Source organism: Poecilia formosa, unplaced genomic scaffold (assembly GCF_000485575.1).
Source record: "Poecilia formosa unplaced genomic scaffold, Poecilia_formosa-5.1.2 Scaffold638, whole genome shotgun sequence".
NCBI classification, from domain to species: domain Eukaryota; kingdom Metazoa; phylum Chordata; class Actinopteri; order Cyprinodontiformes; family Poeciliidae; genus Poecilia; species Poecilia formosa.
Window position 1 is genome coordinate 92756 of NW_006800577.1, and position 23510 is coordinate 116265.

Genomic DNA, 23510 nt, shown 5'->3' on the forward strand with positions numbered 1-23510 from the left:
AGAACATGCAAACTCCATGCAGAAAGACCGGGGCCGGGAATCGAACCCAGAACCTTCTTGCTGCACGGCAACAGCTCTATAATGATAATCATAAAGCATTATTTAAAAAAAAAACGAAAAATCTTCTTTTTCCCCTCAATGCTATTTAACTGATCAACAACATTCTCAAATTTCAATTCCCTATTAAAACCTAATTCCGTTTTAATGGGCGCTTTCCTCTTTGATATCCAATTTTGACTTCCAATGATTCACTTCCTGCTAAAGAGCCAGGCTGATTTTTCTTCAACTCTGATGGTTGAAGAAAAATCCACATATAAGCGGCTTATAGTCCAGAAAATACAGTATATGAAAAAAATCTGAATGCTCTCTGGTATTGTTCAGGGGGCCGGACCAAATGTGGAGGCGGGCCGGATCTGGACCCCGGGCCGTAGTTTGGGGACCACTGTCTTACTGTTTTCTGAAGACTTCATATTACACCTCATTTCCATTGATTGTGGTTCTGATCCAAAAGTATCACAAGAAATTATTACTGACTATCAAGTCGAAATACTAAACCAACTTTTACCTGGTAAAAATTATTTTACAAATTTCAAATGTGATGACATTTGATAATGTGGAGTTTTCAGAAATATATATTTCTGCCCACCTGGCATTTTCTGTCCGTGGTACAGAACTATTTTTTTGCTCCTGAAATAGTATGAATAAAAAAAGCCAAGGTGATAAAACAATCTGCGCCTTCTTTCTTTTCCAGGAAACAAGAGCCAGTTGATGGAGGCGGCTCTGGGATTTGCCCTGGGAGCCGTGGGAGGATGCATACTGGGCGCTACGGAGGACCCGGTGGATAGGATATTGTCTGCGATGACTGCAAGTGGTCCACTGAAACCAGTGATGGAGGAGGTCAAGGTGATGGGTCCCCTGGGACTGGGCACGCTTGTGGGAGCAACAGCACTGACAACAGCAATGACATCCGTCATAGCAGGAGTTGTTTTGGCGGCGGCGGTAGCCTCGGTGTTTGTAACACTGAGGAGCTGCAACACCTCCAACGCAGACTCTGCTGGCTTGTGGGCATCAGCGGGGTGTGCTGGCATTCTAGGGACCACACTCAGCGGAGCAACATTTGGGAAGGCAATCGAATGGATTGTGAAGACCTACGGCATGGTGGGACTTCTGTGGGCTTTAGGCCTGTTCACAGTTCTTAAACCGCCTCTTAGTGTTTTATTCCAGCTGGCATGGACCCAGGGAGAGACCTGTTGCACTCTAGGGGTTGATGTCATGTCCAGAGAGAGGGAAGACATTGAGATTATTGAGTGGCAGCAGAGACAAAGGGTGGCTCTGCAAATAGAGGAGAGGATATTGTCCATAGAGAAGGGAGGTAACCAGGTGGGTGACAAGGCGAGATGGATCACTGAAAAAAGAGAAAGGGAGGCGATAGACAAGAGGAAAATCGAGAATAAAGAGGCTGAAATGGAGCAAAGAACCATCCACGACTGGATCAACACCATTTTGGTCAAACAAGTCGATTTCTTGGCTTTCACGGGAATACCAATGGCAGTGGTTTCCTTTGTCACCTCAGTTTTGGGATTGTTTGGCTATGGGAGCCATCAGGTTGTGCTTATAGTGCTTCTGGCTTTAGTTGTCCTCATTGCCTTTGTTCTTATGCAGTCCTCTGACTTTAAGTTCTGGATGTTGGTGGGGTGCATGGGAATGTTTGCAACCTTCATCATTGCCATGCTCACGCTGCACGCCAAGCAGGAGGCCGTTGTAACTGCTACAAAGATGAGCCAGGCGGGGTACAATCAGTCCGCAGAATCTATCAGCACTCGGATGAACCTTCAGTCTTCCCTGGAGGCTGTGAGCACATCCTTTTTTGGGGCAAAAATGTGTCAGCTGGGCCTGGGGGCCACAGTGGGAGGGGCATTAGTTCGCAGAGCAGCTGGCGAGGTGAAAGTTATTGTAGGGGCCGCTTCGGTTGCAGGAGTCCTACTCGCAGGGATGGACGCTTTAGCTACAGTTCTGAGTGACGGAGAGATGGCGGGTGCCCTGCTGGGAGTGGTTGGAGCAGCAGGGGTGTCAGTTGGCGCAACATCAGTGGCAGCTACAAGATGGTCCTCATGGCTGGGAACTGTGGGGATGGTGGCAGGGCTGATTCTAGGAGCATTAGGGATGGGAAAGTTGCATTTTGTCAATATTGGGCTTCAGCTTCCTGTGGCCTTTGTGTTTGCAATGTCCAATCCTTTTTAACTAGTACTGTATTATAATACAAACTGTTACTGATTTCTAAATTATTTGAATTTACCATGTTTTAATAAAGTATATTGAGATCATGTTGGTTTGCTAGAATTTGTTGCTAAGTCTAAGTGTGATCTGGTACACTTGACTTTGTGTGCCAGATCACAGAAGTGAAACCCTCCTGTTGACTGACAACACTCTATAATAAACATAACCTGGAGAAAGTGTTTCTGTCTGTTTTCGAACCAGAGACCTTTTGCGTGTAAAGCAAAAATGCGAAATCTGACTCACCTAAAAACCAAGGTCTTGACCCGTTTTAAGTGAACTCTAGTGCGGTTCTACTGCTAACATGAGAAATGGTTCATGTTGAGCCCATTGTTGAAGAGTGTTTGTTTGGCACATCTGCCAAAGACAAAAGAGAAATTCTACAATCGCTGAATCTGACACTACGCCATTTTTGTTTGCATTTCATAAAAAAGGAAGTTGTGCTCAGAGTCTTGCTCAGAGGTTTAATGTCTTTTCCTTCAGTGGTTCTTAGTGCAGCACGAGGAGGTAAATATACTGCTCAAAAAAATAAAGGGAACATTTCACTTTAATTTTGTGTGTGGCTCCAAATCCAGGCCTCCATTGGTTAATAAATTTGATTTCCATTGATGATTTTTGTGGGATTTTGTTGTCAGCACATTCAACTTTGTACAGAACAAAGTATTCAATGAGAATATTTCATTCATTCAGATCTAGGATGTGTTATTTGAGTGTTCCCTTTATTTTTTTGAGCAGTGTAGTTTCCTCAAAGACTTTGGTTTGTCTGACACAGTGACACCAGCTGAAAATGTAACAAATGTTGCAATTTTGGTCCTCAATCGAACTGAGTCTACCAGACAATGAGATGTGAAAACACCCTTAAACAATTTCCTTATTACAAAAACCCAAGCTGTGTCTTCATGTCCCATTTGATTGAGCCAGTACTAGTGAACAAGACAACAACATACATTTCATTAGCTTAGTTTTAAAGTCTACAAAGCTACATTAAAAAATAATTAGCAAATGTGTGATGTTGGGGACTTTTTTTAACAGCTTCCCCTTATGCAACATCAAGTAAATGTCTTTGACTTGTAACCAATGACTCAACACTGAGGAACATCTCTAGGATGCCATCTTTATTCTCCAACCACCCAGATAGGGTGTCACCCAAGCCTTTTTTTTCTGTACATAAACATGCTCACAGAAAGACATATGGCTAAACAGATCACAGGTAACATATTTGAAATATCTAAACAACATTTACATATTACATTCCAACAATATTCAGAGCCGTTTTATTTCATAACTGGTAACTAATGTAAATTAAACAATGTGTATATAAAACTTCAGCTAACTAGGACCACAATTGCTCTCTTACCTCCCGGTGCCCGTTAGTTCAGTAAACAAAACACTAAAATGCTCACTAAAAACAAGACTAAATAAGTTCTTCAAAAGGTTACGTTGTGAGAGTAAGACCACTGTAGACTCTACTAACCTGTAAACAGGAAAAACCATCTTGGAGTAACGAGGCAGAAACAAATCCGTACTTAACAAATCCTCCATTACAAGAGCACACTGCCTCCTACTGGTAGCTTTCTGCTACTGCAATCAAGTTAATTACAATAGATGCCAAATCTTGAAATTAGAAATATACATAAAAACACATATCAAGTAATTCAATATCAAAACACAAAAAGAAAACAATAATAATAATAATAATAATAATAATAATAATAATAATAATGATAAAACAGAAACCATTGCTTTTTGTATATGCCACATCTGCACGTTTGTAGCTAACAATAGTTGCCCCACTGTTAACAACTCAGTGACTTTCTTGTCATATTTCAGACAAAATAAATTGGTATCGGCATGTCAGGCTTTTCAAAGATTGGTAATTGGCAATCGGCCAGAAAACTGCAATCGGTGCAGCCCAACTTAAGATGGAATACATAGATATCCATGACATCGTTTGATTAAGTTAAATTATATCTTAGGTGTAATAGATTAAGAGTCGTTAAAAACGTCATTTATAATTGGAGTCTCTCTCACCTGAGAGTTTGGACCGGGCTGAGTCTGAACCTTCAAATAATTTTAATTGGAGAAGTTACACTTAACTTAGAAGCTGAAGGAAAAATAATGTTTGTATTAGATACATGAATTATCATGCTCGGCAGCAAACAACATATCTCCAACTACAGCTCAGAGCAGCTCATTGACATATTAATGCAGTAGCCATGTAGCCTGATGGAGAAACATTTTGCTAAGCAACGTCAAACATTGAGAAGTTAATTATTGTTATCAAACGTTATCAAACACGTTGTTTTGAAGTCAAACAACCCTTAGAAACATTTCGGGCCAACCAGGAGAATCAACTCGTTTAAAGTTAAATCTCAGTTTCACACAAATACAAACTCTGTAGCATTTTGGCTGTTGAACTGGACCGTTCCAGGTCCCTATCAAGCTAATTTTCTATTAGCAGCTCCACAAATCTTTCTGATAAACATTACATTATCAAGACACATTAAAACATACCTTTATCTTTGCTTTTTCTCTATTCTTCCTCTTTCTTTTCTCTCTCCCTGAAGGATAAATCCTTTTTTGCTAACTCATCTTCCACCGGTGATTTGGAGGTTTGGACGCGATCTGCACAGCAGCTCAGATTATCGTGCAGTGCGGTACGTACCGCGGCCACCAGGGGGCCCCCAAAAGCAATTCATTTTTTAATTTCTCTTCTTGCCCATCTTAAGAAATATTTCTATAATACATTATCAAATATATATTATTGTAAAAATAATCACAACTTCATAATGAATGTCTGTTTTTGTAATTTAATCACATAGAAATTATTACTAAAATAAAAAAAATATATGTTCCACTTAGGGGGCCCCCTAGCGACCCCGGGGCCCTAAGCGGCTGTTTAGTTTGCTTATGCGTTGGGCACGCAGTGATCCATTTTCAGTTGGTCTCTCTCCTCCTCTAGCGTCTTTTTTTCCTTTATGAGTTCACTGTTTCTCTTTTCAAGTGTGCTTTTGTCTCTCCTCAAGGCACAGATGTTTTCCAAGAACTTTCTGCACTGATCAGGCTTCAGTCGCCCACACTCTTCCTCCATCTTGTGGTTTTCATCACCAAACTCAGATATGTTGCAAGCTGAGGCGGGTGCAAACTTGTTTGAGTATACTGAGAAAAAAAAGAGAAAATAACTAACTGTTATGGCTGTCTTTTGTTGTTGGTGGTTTTTTACCTACACTCTACGAAACAAAGAAGTGACACTCACATGTAAGACGAAGCGACAAATTGAGAACGGCTTGTATGATACATAGTGCGCCAATGATGAGGAAAAGCAGATGATAGCGTCTTCTGTCTGCAAGTTAAATGAATGTATATTTAAATTGATAAGCCAAAATGAAGATGTTTGTAATGTTTTGTGTTACCTGATAAATTTGCTTCCCCGTATGGCTGCTCATTAACGTAGTCTCTCATCTTCGGTCTGTGCATTGTCCCGATTTCACCATCAGCTAGACACTGAGTGATGTCATCCTCCTGCTTTTGGTGCATTCTTAAAGAACGAGGAAAGACAAACTTAGAAGTGGTAAGAAAAGAGGAAGAGACAAGCTTAAAAAATCCCCACATATTTTATCATGTGCATCAGACAGACAAACAGATAGATGCATTTATTGGCTGAACAAAATTGTAATTTTCCAGAGCGATGATTCACTTTGTATCTGTGTGTCATACAAATTCAATGGCCTCCTTTGAATGTGCGGATGTAACATAACAAAATGTAACTCATAGGGAGCACATTTTCCCAGGAACTGTATGTATACACACAGACATATATCATAATGGGATAACATGCATTCATGAAACATTGTTTATTACCTGTGCAGTTGAAATAAATAAGTTCAACACCTTAGTCTATTCAGTTGTAACAGAAATAGTGAATCAGCCAGTCGAGAACATTTAGGGATCTGAATACGATAAAGACGACTGAAGATCAAACCAATCATCAGACTGGAGAAGCAAAGAGGATTTATGCGACTCTGAACATGAAATGTTTTTTTTGGTCCCAGAGTGGCAGGCCTGTGTCTTTTGGTAACTCTTGATATTTTTACGTAATTTCCTGTGGTTGGCAGAGAATTGAAATGCCTTCAGAGGAGAGGAGAGTGGGCAGGCCAAATAAAATGACCAAATATAGGCATAACAATGCTCTAAACGTAGAGCATTTCCAACCCTGAAGCGGATAAGCTACAGCAGAGAGAGACCGCACCAGCTGATAGTTCCTCCAGCAAAAGACTTGAAACTGATGCTATGATCTACCCAGGCCCAACAAAACTGGACCATACCTCTTTTGAAAAATGTTTCTTGATCATGTATGTGGTGGTCTCAGGGTTATGGCATTTGGAAAAGTGTTGGACAAAGTGTCTAAGCTAAAGGTCTACGCCAAACAATGGCCTCCATAGATTCTGACCAGTGGGATGTGACTGGACGGCAGACTGACACTGTAAAGACAACAATTCAAAATGTCAATATGGAACAAACTGTCTGAGGAATGTGAATGAAGAAGTTCATATAATCTTACCAGAGTGCATCTGACTGGAACTGAATTGCAAATGTAAAAAGAGAAGAAGAAAAGAATAACAGGCTTTAAACGGGAAATGTCTATCTATTTCTTTGCGTACCCCAGACAAGCATCAATTCTCCTACTTTTAGCACAATAATTCTCTGCTTTCTCCTCCTTCCCTTTCACTAATATCTTCCTTGTTTGATCAAGTCGGGTAACTTGAAAAAAAAGAAAACAGAAGCAGAAATTGTGGTTCAAAATGTGAAAGATTCATCAGAGAGAAAAACAAATGTGAGGAACTAGCTGAACAAATTAAGAAAGAATGTTTTCAAAATCCTTGAAAGTTACTTCTCTAAGAGGTATATCAGATTTGATTTGTAAAAGAAGAGCCACACAGGAAATTAGCAAATCACAAAGCGGTGGTGTTGCCATGGTTGAGATTTAATGACGATTTTAAGGCGTCTTTAAGGTAAACCTTTGCCTTTAGTGGCCGTTGGGAGTTTCACCTGCAATTCTAAAACAACTCTATCCAATTCTCAAAAATTGCAACATAACGAGGTTATCGTTCTCCTATTGTCATAGTTCAATATATTTATGTACATATATTGTACAATTAATGTTGCAAAGTTTCAGTTCAGACCTGATCCAAAGAGTTTAAACAGGAATCCCAGCAGACGTTAAACAATACACACCTTTTAAAATCCATATAAATAATCTTCAAGTGTGCAGTTTGTAGCCAACACAATCAGAACCAAAGGAAGAAAACTGATTTTAAATCATTTTTAAAAATGACTGTGTTACAGACTTATGAAACCTGTTCCCTTTAATCGTTACGATTCAGAGCAAAGGTTTTATTGAAATATCGTTTCCTTCTTCACTTTTTCTTACTGGGGAACCAAATGCTTTTTAGGATGTCTGAAAGGAGAACAAAAAGAAGGTGTTGCCACATTGAGAAACGAACAAAAGCAGAACCGCGTTGACGTTCAGCGTCATGCCAAACATAGATTTCTTGCCCATCGTCAGTGTTGCTCTCACAGGGTAAGATGGCGCGAGCTGCTAATCGACAGGCAGCTGAGATTGATTATGTGAATCAACCCGATCCCTCCACTAACGGGCGTCCCAAGTTAGAGACTGGGGAAAATCACGCTGAATCGGGTAAGACCCAGATGGCCTTGAAACATCATTGCTTTAAAGAATGTTTCTTTTGTATTTGACAAATTTTGATAAACTGATTGAAACTCGCTGCTGTTTCTTTTTTCCTACTTTTATGGAGTTTTAAGGAGAATATCTCCACTAATCAGTTTCCACGAAAGAGAAAAATGATATTTTAACCCTTGTAGAAATGGGGTCCAACCGACCCCACACACGTAAAACTTGTATCATTTTCCACAGTCCTCTACGTTTGCCTCAGTTCTCGCACGCACAAGAGTTAAGCAGCCACACAAGAGTTTAACTGTCAATGTGTCTTCTTTTTTTCTCCCTTATGCAGGGACAAAGCTGCTCAGAATGGTCGCTGTTGGCTTTGGGCTTCTTTGCATCCTACAAGTTGCTCTCAATGTTTCCCTTCGTCTGACTCTCCGTGAGTTTTTTGTTTTTTTAACCTTTGTTGTGAGACCAAATACTTTTTTCTGAAAATCAATGTGAGACCAGGAGTTGGATCTGGAAACTTTCAGGAATGCAACTTTGAAATTCTTTTTTTCTTTTTTTTTTTAAGTATGTAAATTGCACAATGAAAGACAGCAATTAATAGTTTCAGGCTTTAGCAAAACCTTGTAGTTCTTTTTATTGCATTCTTTTTACAAACTGCATTTACAGAATGGAAAACTGTAACAATAAACAAAACTATAAACAATCCTGAAAAATTTGCTGTTAATTTTGCTCCATTTGATAGAGAAATTTGGGGGCCAAAGTCATTTTCAAACTTTTGCAATTTTTTGGGTTGTTTTGGAGTTTGATTCTAGTCAAACTCCAAAGAAAAGTGAATAACAACAACAACATAATTTGTTATTCTGTGTTCCTTATCTCTTTCTTCAACTTGACTAGCTTTGTTTCTGTTTAACCTTAATTCAATCCTTCAGTTACCTTAGTTTTATTAGGTTCCTTATGTCTAGTTATTTGTTATAGATTCATTTTCCTAGTTTCCTAGCTTTAGATCAGTGGTGTCCAAACCCAGTTTGTGTATCTCGTTCCCTGTGCCATTTTTTCTCTCTCTCTCCCCTCACACCTACAATCCATTTCTAATCAGCCATATAGTCCTTGTTCAGTAATCAAGCTCCCAGTATATGTACAACTCTTTCTCAGTCACTCCTTGCTGGTTCCTCCCATTAAATTCTGCTTCTTCCTTGTGCATCCCGCCTTCAACTTTTCCTGGATTTCTGTTTTGGTTCTCCTCTGGCTCTCTGTGCTCCAATGTTTTTGTTTTTTGTCAGTTTTGGTCTTATTTTTTCTACTACTTCTTGATGCCTCCATAATTTCTTTACGCATACTGTATCTTTAGACTTAACATCTCCATGAAGCCACAATGAGAGACTTTCTTTCAAATCATAGCCAGCTTGTCCTACTCTTTCAGACAAACCTCAGCCCACACCAGATGTGGTGTTTTGCAGTAATGAGACTCAGGACATGTGCAAGCTGAAGCAAGAGACCAGTAAGTGCGAGGATTATGAAATGTCACATAAGAAATTATGTGACAATTCATATGTGGAAAGCTTTAGATCAGTGGTGTCCAAACCTTTTGCTACATGGGCCAAAATCTCTAACTTAAAAATGCGTGTGGGCCAAAATTAAATTACATTTATTTTATTTATTTTTGCTTGCTCAGCAATCAACAATATGTAATATTTCAAACACGGTAGGCACAATTTTTAGCTGTTGTTGGAAATGTCAATTATTTTGTAAATCCAAAACTGAAAAAAGTTCTGCACATTTTAATTATTAAAAGCAATAATGCAAGTTCCACAAAAAAATCACAGCAACAAAAATGTGGTTTTAACAGACCAAGTGTGTGTTGTACCTAAAGATGATTGTAATGCTATTTAAAGTTGTTAGCAATAATATTGCCCATGTTAAATGTAAAAATAAATAAATAAATAAATAAATAAATAAAATAAAGTCTCCATTTGTATAAACCGATTTAAAAGGATAAATTTGTGCTTTTCTTGAATTGCAATTCAGGCTTTAAAAAAAAATCACTCCAGGGACCGCAAACGGCCCACGGACCTCATTTTGGACACCCGCGCTTCAGTCTTTTCCAGTATGAGTCAAACATTAAGCTTATAAGACGTTTCATCACCTCAACAGGGGAGTATCTCCAGAAAGGATGGCTATATTTCCGCGACAGTTTTTATTACATGTCGTCCATCAAGAAGACTTGGAACGAGAGCCGGAAGTACTGCCAGCAGGAGGGCGCCGACCTGGTGGTCATCAACAGCAGAGAGGAACAGGTAGGTTCCTGTTACCACGAAAGAAAATCGTTATTAGGCAAAATGCAAATTAGCAATAATCTTCAATTTGACTGATTTCTTGTATTCATTATTATTATTTTTATTTTCTGCGTAAGAACTTTACCACACAGTATAGCAGGGGCAGGCTCACCTGGATCGGACTGTACGAGTTAGGTGGGACAGAGCAGTGGATATGGGTGGATGGAGCTCTGCTGACGGACAGGTTTTTACTTTTTTTGTTGTTTGTTTTAACATTTAAAAAAAAAAAAAAACTACCTGGAAACATCCATTAATGGATGGTGCAGTTCTTCCCAAACTGCACCATCACGCAGCAGCTTAAACCACACGTGATCAAACTACTGGCGGTAAATCTGTTAACAGTGAACGTGGTGAAATCTGATCGCTTTTTAAACGATCCCCGGTGTCTTCTCTGTTCTCTTTGCCTGGAACATTTTCCTCGTTGTGTCTCTGATGTTGTCATGTTTTTTTGTCGTCTTCGTTTTAAGCTACTGGGGCCCCAACGAGCCAAACAGGTTGGAAAAAGTAAATCCAAGATGTGTGGAGATGAGGTTCTTCAACACCGAAAACAGCTGGAATGATATATCCTGTACCACTGAAAACTTTTGGATTTGTGAAAAAGAAACAGCTCTGTAAACAAACAAACAATCCAAAATTTGGAAAATGAATCAGAAATGTATAAAAGGCTGATTTTCTGTTGCTAGTATAAGCATTGTGTATTTGGATTTTTAAATGTGTTTTTAAGATGAAAGCCATCGCTTTGATAATTTCTGTTCATTTCTGTCAATCAATCCATCAGTCGTATTTATTTGTATAGCACATTTCAGCAGGATCTGTTTCCTTTTTTCAACTTTTGGTCTCTTGGTGACATAATTCTGAGGCGGACGTTTTCCTGCAGCAGTGCAAAACTGGCATTCTTCTTAGTTGCGTTTTTTTTCTTCTTCTTCTTTGATTACTTATTAAAAATTTGAAGGCAGATTGTCTGTTTATTCAGTAATACCACACTTCACCCAGGAAGGTAATCATAAATTAATAACTTAGATGAAACTACTTATTTTCTGATAATCAGGCAGAGCCCTGACTTGTTCATTTTGAGCCAAATTACTAATTTTGTTCATTTCATTTATCATCTGTTGCTAACTATTTGTGGTTATTCAAAGCAAACAAAAAAAAAGCATTTTTCATTGTGAGAAGCTGTTGATCCCCTTTTTCACCGACCAAATGTTGATTTTTAGAATGCATAAAACTGAAATTACCATGCAGAAAACATCCAGCTGTAGGAAAGTGGCTAAGTCAACTTCAGTACTTATTATTTATCTTTGAGGCTTCAACAACTGTAGTTTATAATATTAAAAACAACAACAACAACAAAAACCTGCCATTTTCAAACTCTCCGAGACCGGAGAGTTTTTTGAAATGCTTTCAAAAAATCTCACATATTTTTAAAAGCATTTTACCTTTTTAAAAATCAAGTGTGTACAATGAAACACACACAGTGAGGCAGCAGAACGGAGGATTCTCACATCTGCAGCCACTGTGTGATGATGCCAATGGTAACCAAACATCTATGGCGAATGTTTTTGACAACCTTGTTGAATCCGTGGCTCAAAGAATTAAAGCAATTTTACCCATAATTTCACATTCATGAACATTTCACCTGTACTTGTTTTTTGCAAATTGCATCCTTCAGTTTCACAAACATGTTGCATGTTTTCGTCAAGCAGGAAGCAAAAAACAAATCTATAAGCTGTTTTAGGAAATAAAAAAATAATCTGAGGAGTTTTTTTTTTGTTTTTGTTCTTTTTGAAAACTCCCTTCTTGAAGAGATTGCTTCATGAAAGTTTTGTTTTGAATTATGGAAGATGAGAGTGATGAAGGAAGTGAGGAAATCCTGAGGCTGTGATGTTGCTGTTCTTCTCTTTTCTTTCTGCTATTAAAATGTTCCAGTTTATCTTATTCCATGATTTCTTTTTTTTTTTTTTTTTTTTGCTCTTTTTATGAAGAATAACAAAGCTTCAAACTCAACGTTGTCCCTATGGTCTCACTGATTTAGTTGTTTTGTCGATTAGATTAGAGAATAAACCAACCGTTCTTTGTCAGATGTGACTGTAATGTTCTGCTGTAGGTGGCTGACATGAACACCGCAAAAACAAAGACGATCATCATGGCACATGTATTTCTGTATGGCAAATCAGTGGCTTATATGAAGTAATGTTTTTTGATGGGGTTTTCTGACCTGTTACTCATGAGGGGAGAAATGAGTTAAGGTGCCCGAAAGAGGAAGAAAAAGCAACCCCTGCTTTGTTGCAAAACGAACAAAAGAAGAAGTGCGTTGCTTTCTAGTGTCATGCAAGAAAAGCTGTTTGCTGCCCGTCGTCACACGGCGGTGCTCTGAAGGTAAGATGGCAGGAGTTGTCCGCAGAGAGCCAGCAGAGTTCAGCATGGGTTACGTGAATCTGCCTGAGCCTTCGGTTACAACAGCTGCTGGAGGAGGAGACAAGGGGAACCATCCTGCACCAGGTAAGAAAAAAAAAAATTACGTAGTTATTTTTTACTTTTCAGATTTTATTTTAAATACGCTTTTTTTTTTTCATTGTTTGTCAATTACGGTGATATTAAGAATAGCCCCCACGCACAATTTATCTTAGGAATCTTTCCTCACTGGTCTTATTAAATGACTGGATGAAACTTTTGTTTGCTTTTGACTTTCATTGGTGTGTCAGGCTTAGCGTAGCAACACACACACACACACACACACACACACACACACAAACATTTGTCATAAGATGCAACAGAACAATGTTGTTGTGTCCCTATTTCTACATCCAGGGACAAAGTTACTCAGGCTGGTTGGAGTTAGCTTTGGACTCCTCTGCATCCTACAAGTTGCTGTCAACGTCTGTCTCCGCCTGACACTGTGTGAGTTTTACACCTTTTTTTTTTTCAGTGTGACAGCAAAGCTTTGTGCTTTGTAAGCAGCAAGTTGCATCTGCATTAAGAAAACAAAAACTAGAGAAGTGTAAAAACATGTTTCCAAAATCACATCAATTGCTGATTAAAGACTAATAAAAATAAAAAATAAAAAGGCAGTGCTTCATTACAGATTTGTTTTTTCAGGTCCCATTTGGCAGAGAGACTATAAACCAAATGTAGTAATATTCTCAGATTGTAATGTGAGGAGCAGCTGCTGTAAATTATGCTCAGGTTGAGAGAGGAATCATGGACATTTTGTCCATTTGCTGTTTCATGCTTTCTCATTTTTGGCCATTTCCTGCCTCTTTTCTGTTGCAACTAAACAGCCGTCTGGCAGGGGAGGTTTTGTACTGAGTCGATGTGCAATTGTCTCCGTGACGATTTGTTCCCAACTTTAACAACCAAAGATTTAAATAACTTTCTAATATCCTCTCATGGTTCCCTGTACAGAAATGTTGTTACGGATTAATTTGTCTTTTAAGGTAGATTTTGTTTAATCAGAGGTCATAACGGGTCATATTTTGTGGGAACAAATAGACCTAAGGGGTGAATGGAGCAAAAATACATGTAATTTGGGTGTAATACAAAGTCTCCAGAAATTAATAAACAAAAATATTTTATATAATGTTTAAGGACTTTCAGGAAATATTTATCTATGCATTTCAGATATTAAAAAAATGCACATAAAAAACAAGAGAAAATAAACTGATATCATATGCAACAATTAACTACACTGATACTGTAGATCCTTAATGAGCGAAGCTTGAATTGTAATTCTTCACATTACCTACAACATAATTCTCACCCAGAATCTTTAATGATCCTCAGAAATGGTGCGCGTTTACTAAATAACTGAAACATGTTGAGCAAAAAAAAACAAAAGAAAATTGACGTAACCACGAGTTAGTAATGAGACAGAGAAAGAGGTCAAAAGACTGTCATCATCATCATCTGACAAAACTAAACACCTCAAGGAGTATTTGAATCAACTGTTCATCTTTTTTCAATTTCAAAACAATAAAAATCAGCACAAAAAAAAAAAATAAAAATAAGGTAAATCAGCAAACAGTACCAGTTATGCATATGGTCTTTATAACATTTAGCTCAGGCTCCTCCAGGTACAAAAATGCTTGTTTTGTGGTTCAGAACGGAAGAAAGTTATGATAGTAACAGTTTCTCAGCGAAGGTTTGCTGTCGCCATGGAGTCGAGGAATTCGCACTGTTACTATAGCAACCACCACTTGGCATCCGTTATGTCATAGATAATCTTTGGAGCTAAGCCATGATTCGTGGCTTTTAAAGCCATCAAACTTTGCAGAAGTACATTTCACAATTTTCCTCCTGAGAAGTCATCTGTGTCATCCCACAAGGATTTGATTTCATTTGAAATCACTTTTATAAAATTATTTATTTTTGTTAAAGAATGTAAAATGCAGGTGTTATTGTAACTGAAAAAAATCCTGAAATGTGTCTTTTAAAGCCTTAGAGCGTCAAACTGATGCAGACTTTGGTGTTAAACATGGATCAGCATCGTTCACGTCGTCGTGCCTGGCGAAGGGAGCATTAACACATTTCCATCCGTTTCAGAATAAGAATCATGAACTGTTGTGAAATTTGTGAAAAGTCAGAGGAACTGCGTAGACTGAGAGAGTGGAACAAAAGGATGGGGGCTTTCCACTTGGCTGATGCTTCACTGTTTTGTCCTTATAATGAACTACAGACTCCCACATAACATGAGCTCACTTGTCTTTTTCTAATCACATGACAGCACGACGAAGGCCTTGTTTTCACAATGTTGATTCATTTTCTTCTCTTTCAGTCAAATCCAACGGCCAGATATCACCAACAGGACACGCTTGCATAAATGAAACTGACAAGCAGAGTCAGCTGATCGGTAAGTGTGATGATGATGATGATGATCATGATGATGATGATGATGATGATGATGAAACTCATTACGGGGAAAACATATACAGATTTCAACCATGGTAGCGCAAACAGCATGGAAAATAAATATTGAGGATAAATCTTCATAGTATTTTCTATTTATATCTCATAATCATGAGTACAATTAATTTAAATTGTGCTAAATAATCTTTTATCAATACAATGCAGATAAAAAAAAACACACTAAGCCTCTGAAAGAACTTCATAATTACTCAGAACTTTGACTCAATGAAACTCTAAGACAGAACTTAGAGTTCTGTCTAAGATAGAACTTAGACTGTGACAGATGAAATGTTTAAATGACTGGGTATGCATAAGACTGACATGACACTGTCATAAACGTGATACAACACCTGTTAGGAACGTGAAGGTGTCTTCATGAATGTTTATGACTGTTGTCAGGAAGTGTGACTCGGTAAATAATGACACTTTTAATGCAAAATTGACCATTTTAATGAACTTTTAATACAAGTTTGAGTGCAACTTTGCATTAAAAGTGTCATTAAATGACACTTCACGACAACAGTCATGAACGTTCATAAAGACTCCATCTTCATTAAGTGTCATGTCAGTCTTATTCACACCCCGTCAAGTAAAGTGTTGCCATTTGTTACACCGCATTCGCTCCTTTTTTTGATTAAAACCTCTAAACTCTTTCTAAAACAAATTCTGATGCAAACAAATTGTAAGTGGAAAGAGTCTGAAGAGTTTTTCTCCCCTCTACAGAGCGGTACATCCAGCGGGGATGGGTGCGTTTCCATTCCAGTATGTATTACATTTCTTTCGCCAGGAACACGTGGGAGCAGAGCAGACGGTTCTGTCTGCAGCGAGGCGCTGATCTGGTGATTATAAACACCAAAGCAGAACAGGTAAATGTGTCTTCATTCGAAATAAAATAATTAGGTAATTATTTAAGTAAAGATGTTCATTTCTGATGGTTGCATTTTCTGTGTAAGGACTTCACAAGACAGTTCAACAGATTCACGTGGCTCGGACTTCATAATGACACCAAGACGGGGAATTGGACATGGGTGGATGGGACTCTGCTGACCGATAGGTGTTTTTTTTTGTTTCTACAATTTTTCTGTTTGGTGAAGCATAAAAAATTGTAGAAATTGACAATTAAAACTCAATAATTAATATGAATAAAAATAGGATGCGCACTAACATGTCAGTTTGTACTTTTTACTAAAACGTATTTTCTTGCCTGTTTTGTCTTCCTTTAGTTTCAAATTCTGGGGGCCTGGAGAACCAAACAGTTACGAAGGCAAAAACGAAAACTGTGCGGAGATACGGTTCTTTGAGCTGGAAGACAGCTGGAACAACATACCGTGTGAAGACCAAAACTTCTGGATCTGTGAGAAAGAGGTGGCTCCATAAATTAAACCAAATCGAGTCGAGGGAAGTTCAAACGGACCTGAAGTTGTAACTTTGTAGCCAGGAAATGGAAAGCCGGAGTCACGGTTTTAATCATTTGGGAAAAAGAGCCTGTTGGGTTTGGGATTGAAAGCAGGATGTCGTTTGATTTATGCAAAACATTGTTTTGAAAGTGAAGGCGATCGCGTGATAGCAGTGATTTTATTTCTGTTAAATGCTGTGAATATTGATGAAGTAAGCAACCATGATGGATAAGACAACTGTAACATCAAGTGAAGCTTTCGCTTTTAGTGAAATCCTGCTAGTTTGTTCACCAACAGGTTATTGTTGAACAAACCAACAATAACTTGCTATCGGAAAATATAAACAGCTTTTATTTCGAAAGCTGCGTCATGGTTACTCCATCTCAACCTTACATATCCCACTGAAAAGATTCACAAATCAACACTATATGTCTACTTTTTCCTCTCACATCTGTTGTTCAGCAGCGAAATATGACAGTTACTATAATTACTAATTATTCTATTATTCTAATTACATTTTTTTATATTAACGCAATATTTGTGCTTTAGGGGTTGCCACTGCATATTTAATCTATATATATATATATATATATAGATTAAAACCTCTAAACTCTTTCTAAAAATTCACTATCTTTTGTTATTCTTGCAACAAAAGAATGAAAGCCAATCTAAATTCTGCAGTTAATTAACACATCACTATAAAGTAAACATGGTTTTGGGCTTCATCATTCTTTTATTCTTAGAAAGAAAAAGTGTTGTCACAGCCAACAAAAACATGATTTGTTTGTATGTTAAGACAAACACACAGAAACTCTGTAGAAAATCAGATTTGAAGCTCCAGACACTGGATTTCTATGCACATCTGTTTTTAAGGGCTCTTTCAGCTCTGACGGTAATTTCCGTCCGAGTTGTTTAGTTTCATAGTTTTGATTATTTGTTCTGTTTGTCTTAGCCAGTCGTTATTTTTGATCAAATCAGCCTTGTTTCAGTTTTGCTTTAGTTCAGTCTAGTTATTTTAGTTAGATTATGTCTATTATTTATTCTTTGATCTGTATTTCACTTCTGTTTTCTGTTTACCTATAATTTTTACTCTTCTTTGCTCCCTTGTACCATCTCTCGCCTCCCAAGGTGGCAGTTGCCCGGGGTGACCATAGAGGAAGAGGAGCGTAACCACCAGATGAAAAACTGTAGCTCATCTGTCAGCTACTTAAATTTACTTCTGTTTTTATGCATGTGACTTTAATGAGGAGTTAGCGCCCCCTGCTTGCTGCTTAGCATAAAGAGACTACTTGGTGTGGAAATACACTGGCCTACACAGAAACCAGCAAGAATAGTAATAAGGCAAACACAACACAGTGTGAGGTTACTGGTTAACCAGTTTTGCGCTGTTTTAGGCTGCAGCAGGAAGCCGAAGTATTCTGTGAAAGCAAACAAACGTACAGGAAGAATGTGTATGCTGCGAATAGAAATGTGACGATGTAGCTTCAACACTGCCAGCTAAACCTAAATGCTCTACTTATGGCATTAACTTCGCAAAATGTCACCAGTTCCCTCATCAATGTGTATATAAAGCAATAAAGAACTACAAAAGCAATAAATGTTTGATACAAGAAACAAACTTTCCAGACTTCATCTATTTTTTTTTTTACAAATTTTATGTCTCTTTTTCCACGACGTACTATGTTTGCTGACAGAAGAACAATAAAATAAATGTTTGACTAAACAAGCAAAATTACAAGCAAAGAGATGAACATCTCTTTGAGAAGGTAGATATCTCTCAAAGAGATGTTCATCAACCAGGGCAAAGAGACAAAGAGAAAACTTGAGAGAGTTAAGAAGTTCAGCGAGCAAAGAGCAAAGCAGGACCTCCAGCAAATTGATAAACTGAGAGCTGAGAAGGATCGTCTCATTTAAGAAATGTCAAAGAGTTCCAGACGCTGCAGGAGAAAGTCAGTGGGTTGGCAAGACATTTAAAATGTAGCCAATCTCTGCAGCAAAACGTGGAACAAATTCAGCTGCAGATCACTCTGGAGAAAAACGCTCGTCTGGAGAAGTCAAAAGAGGACATGGCGCTTCTCAAAACCTCGAGAGCTATGAATGCTGCGATCCAAGAAAACATGAGTAAAGAAATCAAACTCCTGGCAAAAGAACGAAAAGGGTCCACAAGTCGAGCTGGAGAGGATTAAAGGTTTATTTAAAGAGTTAAGCTGCAGGTATGAAACCGATGTTGCTGCAGCGAACGAGCAGAAAAATACCAGCAGCGGATGAGTTGTGAGAAAAATGTTCATTTGGAAAGAGCAAATGAGGATCTGCAGCTTGCCAACCCTCTGAGAAGCAAAGAACATCGCAGGAGATCTAAGTGTTGCAAGAGACGGAGGAAGATCCAGAGAGCCAGCTTGACCAGGTTCAAGTGTTACGCCAAGAGGTTTCTTCTGAGCGGGATCACTCAGAAGAAAGCTCGTCGGGTTGTTCCACGGATTTGAAATCCACAGAAGAGATGGAGCTTGAAGGAGAAACCATCCCAGAGAGATCAGACAATCCAGACGCTGAATCCACGCAAGACGGAAAGAAGAAAAAATAGAAGCTTTCATTTTGGAAAAAGCTACGAAGGGCTTTGCGTTTGAAGAAACCAAAAGAAGAAGCAAAAAAGATTTTGCTAATATTTTTTCCATGATGCAACTACAAAACTTCAAATTATGTTATTCCAAAGTGATTCAAAGCAGCATTATTTTAAAATGTTTTATATAAACAGAATTAAAAAACTTGGGTTCAAGTTCAGAACTGAAAAAGAAGCAGGAATGATTAAATTAGAGTTTCGGTAAATGAAGCTGACCTCGCTCAGTTGCCAATAAATCAAAACAAGAAGTTTTCTTTCTTCCGGTAAACCTACCAATTCTCCGTGACCTCTGATGCCTCATTGACATGAACTTTTCAAACGAGGCAAAATATTTGCTGAATTCTTCAAATATCCTTCTTCCTTTTTTTTCTTTTTGCATAGCCAATAATTTGGAGAATGAGGAAGACGATTTCAATAAAAGGAGAAATAATTCAATATCATTTCATTTAAACACCGACCATTTGAAGAAGTAATTCCTGTAAGAAATAAATTGAGGCTGTTCAGTTAATCCAAGATGGCTCTGCATGAAGATCAACATGAAATGTCTGCTATATATGATAACATCAACAATCCTGTTTCCAGCAACGATATTCCAAAGAGCCTCTCAGGTGAAGACAGCAACGCCTCGTCTGCCACGTCCGGTAAGAGAAAAACCTGCTTCAGCAATAATTTTGATGCCAGTTTTGGAACATGGTACATTTACAGCTCAGAAATGCTCAAATAGTCTGTAGGAACATCTGAAAAATAAATTCATAACAAGGTTTAGCTAGACTGCTGCCTTTTCTGTCTGTTTTTAATATTCTTGAGCTGCTGTATAAATACATGTTTACTTGCTTCACAGCAGTGCATGAAGCTTAAAGTCAATCTTTCTCTTTTCTTGTATTGGCTGACGTCAACCAGCTTCTTCTGAAGCAAAATGGAGAGTCTATTTGGGCAGAAGAGGTAGAGAACCATTCAGGAACCTTTTAGTTGATTCAGAGAAAAGTGGGGCAGTGTTTGCTAAGCAGATTATATATGATATGTTTTTCCAATGAAAAAGAAAATGACTAAAACGGTTTGGTGATGTAATGCAAACTCTGGGTCACGTCAAACCAGCTGCTGAAAATCTTTGTATCAGATATTTTGTTTGAAATATGTTTTTAACCCGTATCTCATCTGATTATTATCTTCTACTTCAGTGAAGCAACAACAACATAAAGCAATAAAATACTTGAAAAATGATTAATGTAGCAAAATGTAAACTTGCCTATTTTGTATCTCAGTAACTACAATTTTAAATAATCAGCAGGTTCTCATTTCTGAGTAGATTGTACATTTTATCTTTCGTATTTCCTTAGAAGAACATCTTTTGCTTTGTTGTATTTATGTATTTTCTAAGAGTTTTTTATATATATATTTGAGGTTTATGTCTCTGAGGTGATTTATTTCACTCCACATGTTTTTACACAGGAGTTCAACTGTACAAAATTGGCACAGTTGCCTTTGGACTTCTAGCTCTTCTTCTGCTCGGTCTTGTCATTTTCCTTGCTTGCTGTAAGTAACCTTGACAAGTCATGGTGTGATTTTCATACTAACACATGCCCAAACATTTTACATTTCAATACATACGTTACAATTCGGCTCAGAGATCCAGGTGGGATCTGTTTTGTTTCGTGTCTTGTCGTACAATTCAGAGCTGTTGTGTCCTGTTTTCATTGAACTCATGTTTCTGCTTGAGAACTGATGAGTGATGTATTTTTAGTGAAGATTATCAAAATGCTGTTTCAGATATGGAAGTGAGAAGTAGAAACTTTACAGAAGAGAGAAGTGAGCTCAAGAAGACACTGAATGACTTAGGTTGGTACAAAAAGAAAACTATGAGTAAAATTACTTGAATGATAATAAACCAAGAAGTGTAAGTGTCATCTTAAATTATCTAAATAGATTTTATAAGGTGCAGACAAAAAAAAATATTTGTCCACTTTAACTTTGTCTTTAAAATCATAGTTTCAAAGCAGAATTCCTTGACTGAAGAGAGAGACAATTTGACAAGGAAAAACTCTGGTAAGCATCACGATTGAACTCTTTCCGAAGTCCAGACAAAAGTAAAGATACAGAAAGGAAAAATATATAACTATGTATTTTTTTCTAATGAACAATTCTCATCTGTTTTTTTTTTGTTTTTTCAGATACTGAGGCAAGATTAACAGCAATCTCTCTGGAAAGAGATGAGCTGAGGAAGAGCTTCAACATTACAGGTGGGAATGCATGGCAGAAAATATGTGTATACATATTCACTAATTCTAAAATAATCATAGCTTTGTTAGAAAGTTATGCCACATCTGTAACATGTAGGCATCAAAATATTGGGATTTTAACGTTTATTCTTTTCCAAATCAGTCAGATTGTCTGGGGGAGGAAATGACCTCACAGACTTTAATATTTCCATTTTGGGGTTAGAAATAAATTACATCTGTGTTGTAAGGTATTTTATTATTATCAAATTGTCTGTCTGTATTTATTTACTCTTTATTTTTTTGCTATGAGCAAAAATGTGTTTTTATTTTTTAAGGTTAAGTAGAAAGCACTGCACTGATGTCATCAGCTTGTACTGCAGCAGAATCAAAATGTCGGCATTAACTCAACATTTGAACATTGAATAAAGACCTCTTCTCTTTGATAGATTCCCAGCTTCGCTCAGTGACTGAAGAGAGAGACAGGTTGAAGGTGAAAATTGGTGAGCAGTACTTTGCAAACAAATATAATATATATAAATTAATACAAATACAAAATATGGAGGATGTGGAGATTTTATTCCCTGGCTGCACATCCTTCCTATTGTTCTACATATGGAGGACCAAAACCGACATAATAAGAAATAAAATAATAAATATATAAATAAAAGAATAAATGTATAAATAAAAGAATAAATATATAAATAAAGAAATAAATAAAAACATAAATATATATTTTGATAAGAAATAAAAGCATAAATATATATTTAGTTTTTCCTTTTCCTTACACAGGTTTCCGTCAAGTAATGTATATATTTTCTTTTTCATTTCCCTTAATCATGCGTTTTTGTCAAGAAAAATAGATATTTTGCTTTGTCTTTTTTTGGTTCTCCCTTTTCTGCTTGCTGTATTTCCGCTCGCTGTATTTCTGCTTGGTCTTTTTCCGTTTGCTGTATTTCTGCTGCATCAATATGTTAATGAGGAGAGCTGTCCAGCTCCTCTACTATTGGCCAATAGAGCTTTGGAACCAACGTCACTGCGTGAGACGTTGTTGGGCGTTCAGCTTGCTTGGTGCCATTTTTACAGGCCACAGGCTGAAACAAACTTTATCCCGGTGGTTTTAATGTGTTGTTACCAACTGCAGTGACGTTAGTTTTGAGTTGGATATTCCAATGTCCGCCAAGAAAGCAGCGTTTAGCTCAAGGTTGATCCGATTTATGAACACTAATTTCGGCCAGCTGTTCTCTAGCTCCCTCATCAGCGCTCGGAGGTTCACTTAGGGCTGTCAACAAATTTCCGAACTGAACACTCCTGTCAAACAAACCAACTGATACAAAAAAGTGGTAATTCATGCATTTACATGAAACAGACTACGAAAGTACATGTATATGAATATTTTGATAAGCGGGTCAGGAAAGGACGCGCTGGTTTTAGCCACTGGGCGGCATTCAGTTTCTCACTTACTGCCAAGATCAACTCAAAACCTTCCACGATCCACCGGTCGATCGCAACTGGTTACACACTGATTTCTAGTCAATGTGGCACACAATATGAAAACTATTGAAGAAAACATTAGATTATTTAACATTAAAATTATTTAAAATATTGAATATGACTTGACAGGAGTGTTCAGCTCGGAAATTTGTCGGAAAAGGAAAAACTAAATATATATTTATGCTTTTATTTGTTCCTTTATATATTTATTCTTTTATTTTTGCATTTATTATTTTGTTTCTTATTATGTCAGTTTTGGTCCTCCAAAAATATATTTATGCTTTTATTTCTTATCAAAATATATATTTATTCTTTTATTTATACATTTATTATTTTATTTATATATTTATTTATTTTATTTCTTATTATGTCGGTTTTGGTCCTCCATATATTCTCTATGCTTGACTGATAAACAAGCCTCTTGTCGCTAGGTGGCAGCAGTGTTCAAGTTAAGCAACAGGGTACCGGTTCAAGCCATTAGAAGAAGTAGCCGACAGAGACACTTTTAGTGTAACCCTATGGTGTAACCGAGCTGAGACAGAACGATGTAAGCGCGGATGTTTTGAAACGTATCTACAGAGATGGAGA

At 37.5% G+C, this 23510-nt stretch overlaps 3 protein-coding genes across 4 annotated transcripts in view; all 3 read left to right on the plus strand.

Moving 5' to 3' along the window:
- LOC103130473 (uncharacterized) overlaps nt 1-2450 on the plus strand; it is a 4102-nt gene extending 1652 nt beyond the window's left edge. Inside the window, exon 2 of the mRNA XM_007541871.2 lies at nt 752-2450. Within this exon, the coding sequence (XP_007541933.1) occupies nt 752-2241 (1490 nt within the window). The 3' untranslated portion in view covers nt 2242-2450. The remainder of the gene's footprint in view (nt 1-751) is intronic.
- Nucleotides 2451-7830: 5380 nt separating this feature from the next.
- On the plus strand, nt 7831-11633 carry LOC103130474 (CD209 antigen-like protein A). Of its 2 annotated transcripts, XM_007541872.2 has the most exons (6): nt 7831-7972; nt 8307-8396; nt 9387-9464; nt 10118-10260; nt 10377-10483; nt 10767-11633. In XM_007541872.2, the coding sequence occupies exons 1-6, from the start codon at nt 7861-7863 to the stop codon at nt 10912-10914; spliced, it is 678 nt and encodes a 225-aa protein (XP_007541934.1). In that variant the 5' UTR covers nt 7831-7860; the 3' UTR covers nt 10915-11633. The 2 variants fall into 2 exon arrangements, with proteins under 2 accessions (XP_007541934.1, XP_016521421.1); XM_016665935.1 differs by lacking the exon at nt 9387-9464.
- Nucleotides 11634-12445: 812 nt separating this feature from the next.
- The window catches only part of LOC103130476 (uncharacterized), a 13411-nt gene continuing 2346 nt past the window's right edge, over nt 12446-23510 (plus strand). Inside the window, exons 1-12 of the mRNA XM_007541875.2 lie at nt 12446-12798; nt 13108-13197; nt 15071-15145; nt 15925-16067; nt 16155-16255; nt 16425-16566; nt 19730-19856; nt 20665-20748; nt 20983-21051; nt 21202-21258; nt 21384-21452; nt 21878-21931. Of these exons, the coding sequence (XP_007541937.2) occupies nt 12681-12798; nt 13108-13197; nt 15071-15145; nt 15925-16067; nt 16155-16255; nt 16425-16566; nt 19730-19856; nt 20665-20748; nt 20983-21051; nt 21202-21258; nt 21384-21452; nt 21878-21931 (1129 nt within the window). The 5' untranslated portion in view covers nt 12446-12680. The remainder of the gene's footprint in view (nt 12799-13107; nt 13198-15070; nt 15146-15924; nt 16068-16154; nt 16256-16424; nt 16567-19729; nt 19857-20664; nt 20749-20982; nt 21052-21201; nt 21259-21383; nt 21453-21877; nt 21932-23510) is intronic.

What these genes read in the sequence shown, in the direction of transcription:
- LOC103130474 (XM_007541872.2), top strand. Translation starts at nt 7,861, where the DNA reads ATGGCGCGAGCTGCTAATCGACAGGCAGCTGAGATTGATTATGTGAAT. An exon ending in GGAAAATCACGCTGAATCGG is followed by an intron (nt 7,973 to 8,306) that starts GTAAGACCCAGA and finishes TCCCTTATGCAG; the next exon opens with GGACAAAGCTGCTCAGAATG. An exon ending in GGAGCTCTGCTGACGGACAG is followed by an intron (nt 10,484 to 10,766) that starts GTTTTTACTTTT and finishes CTTCGTTTTAAG; the next exon opens with CTACTGGGGCCCCAACGAGC.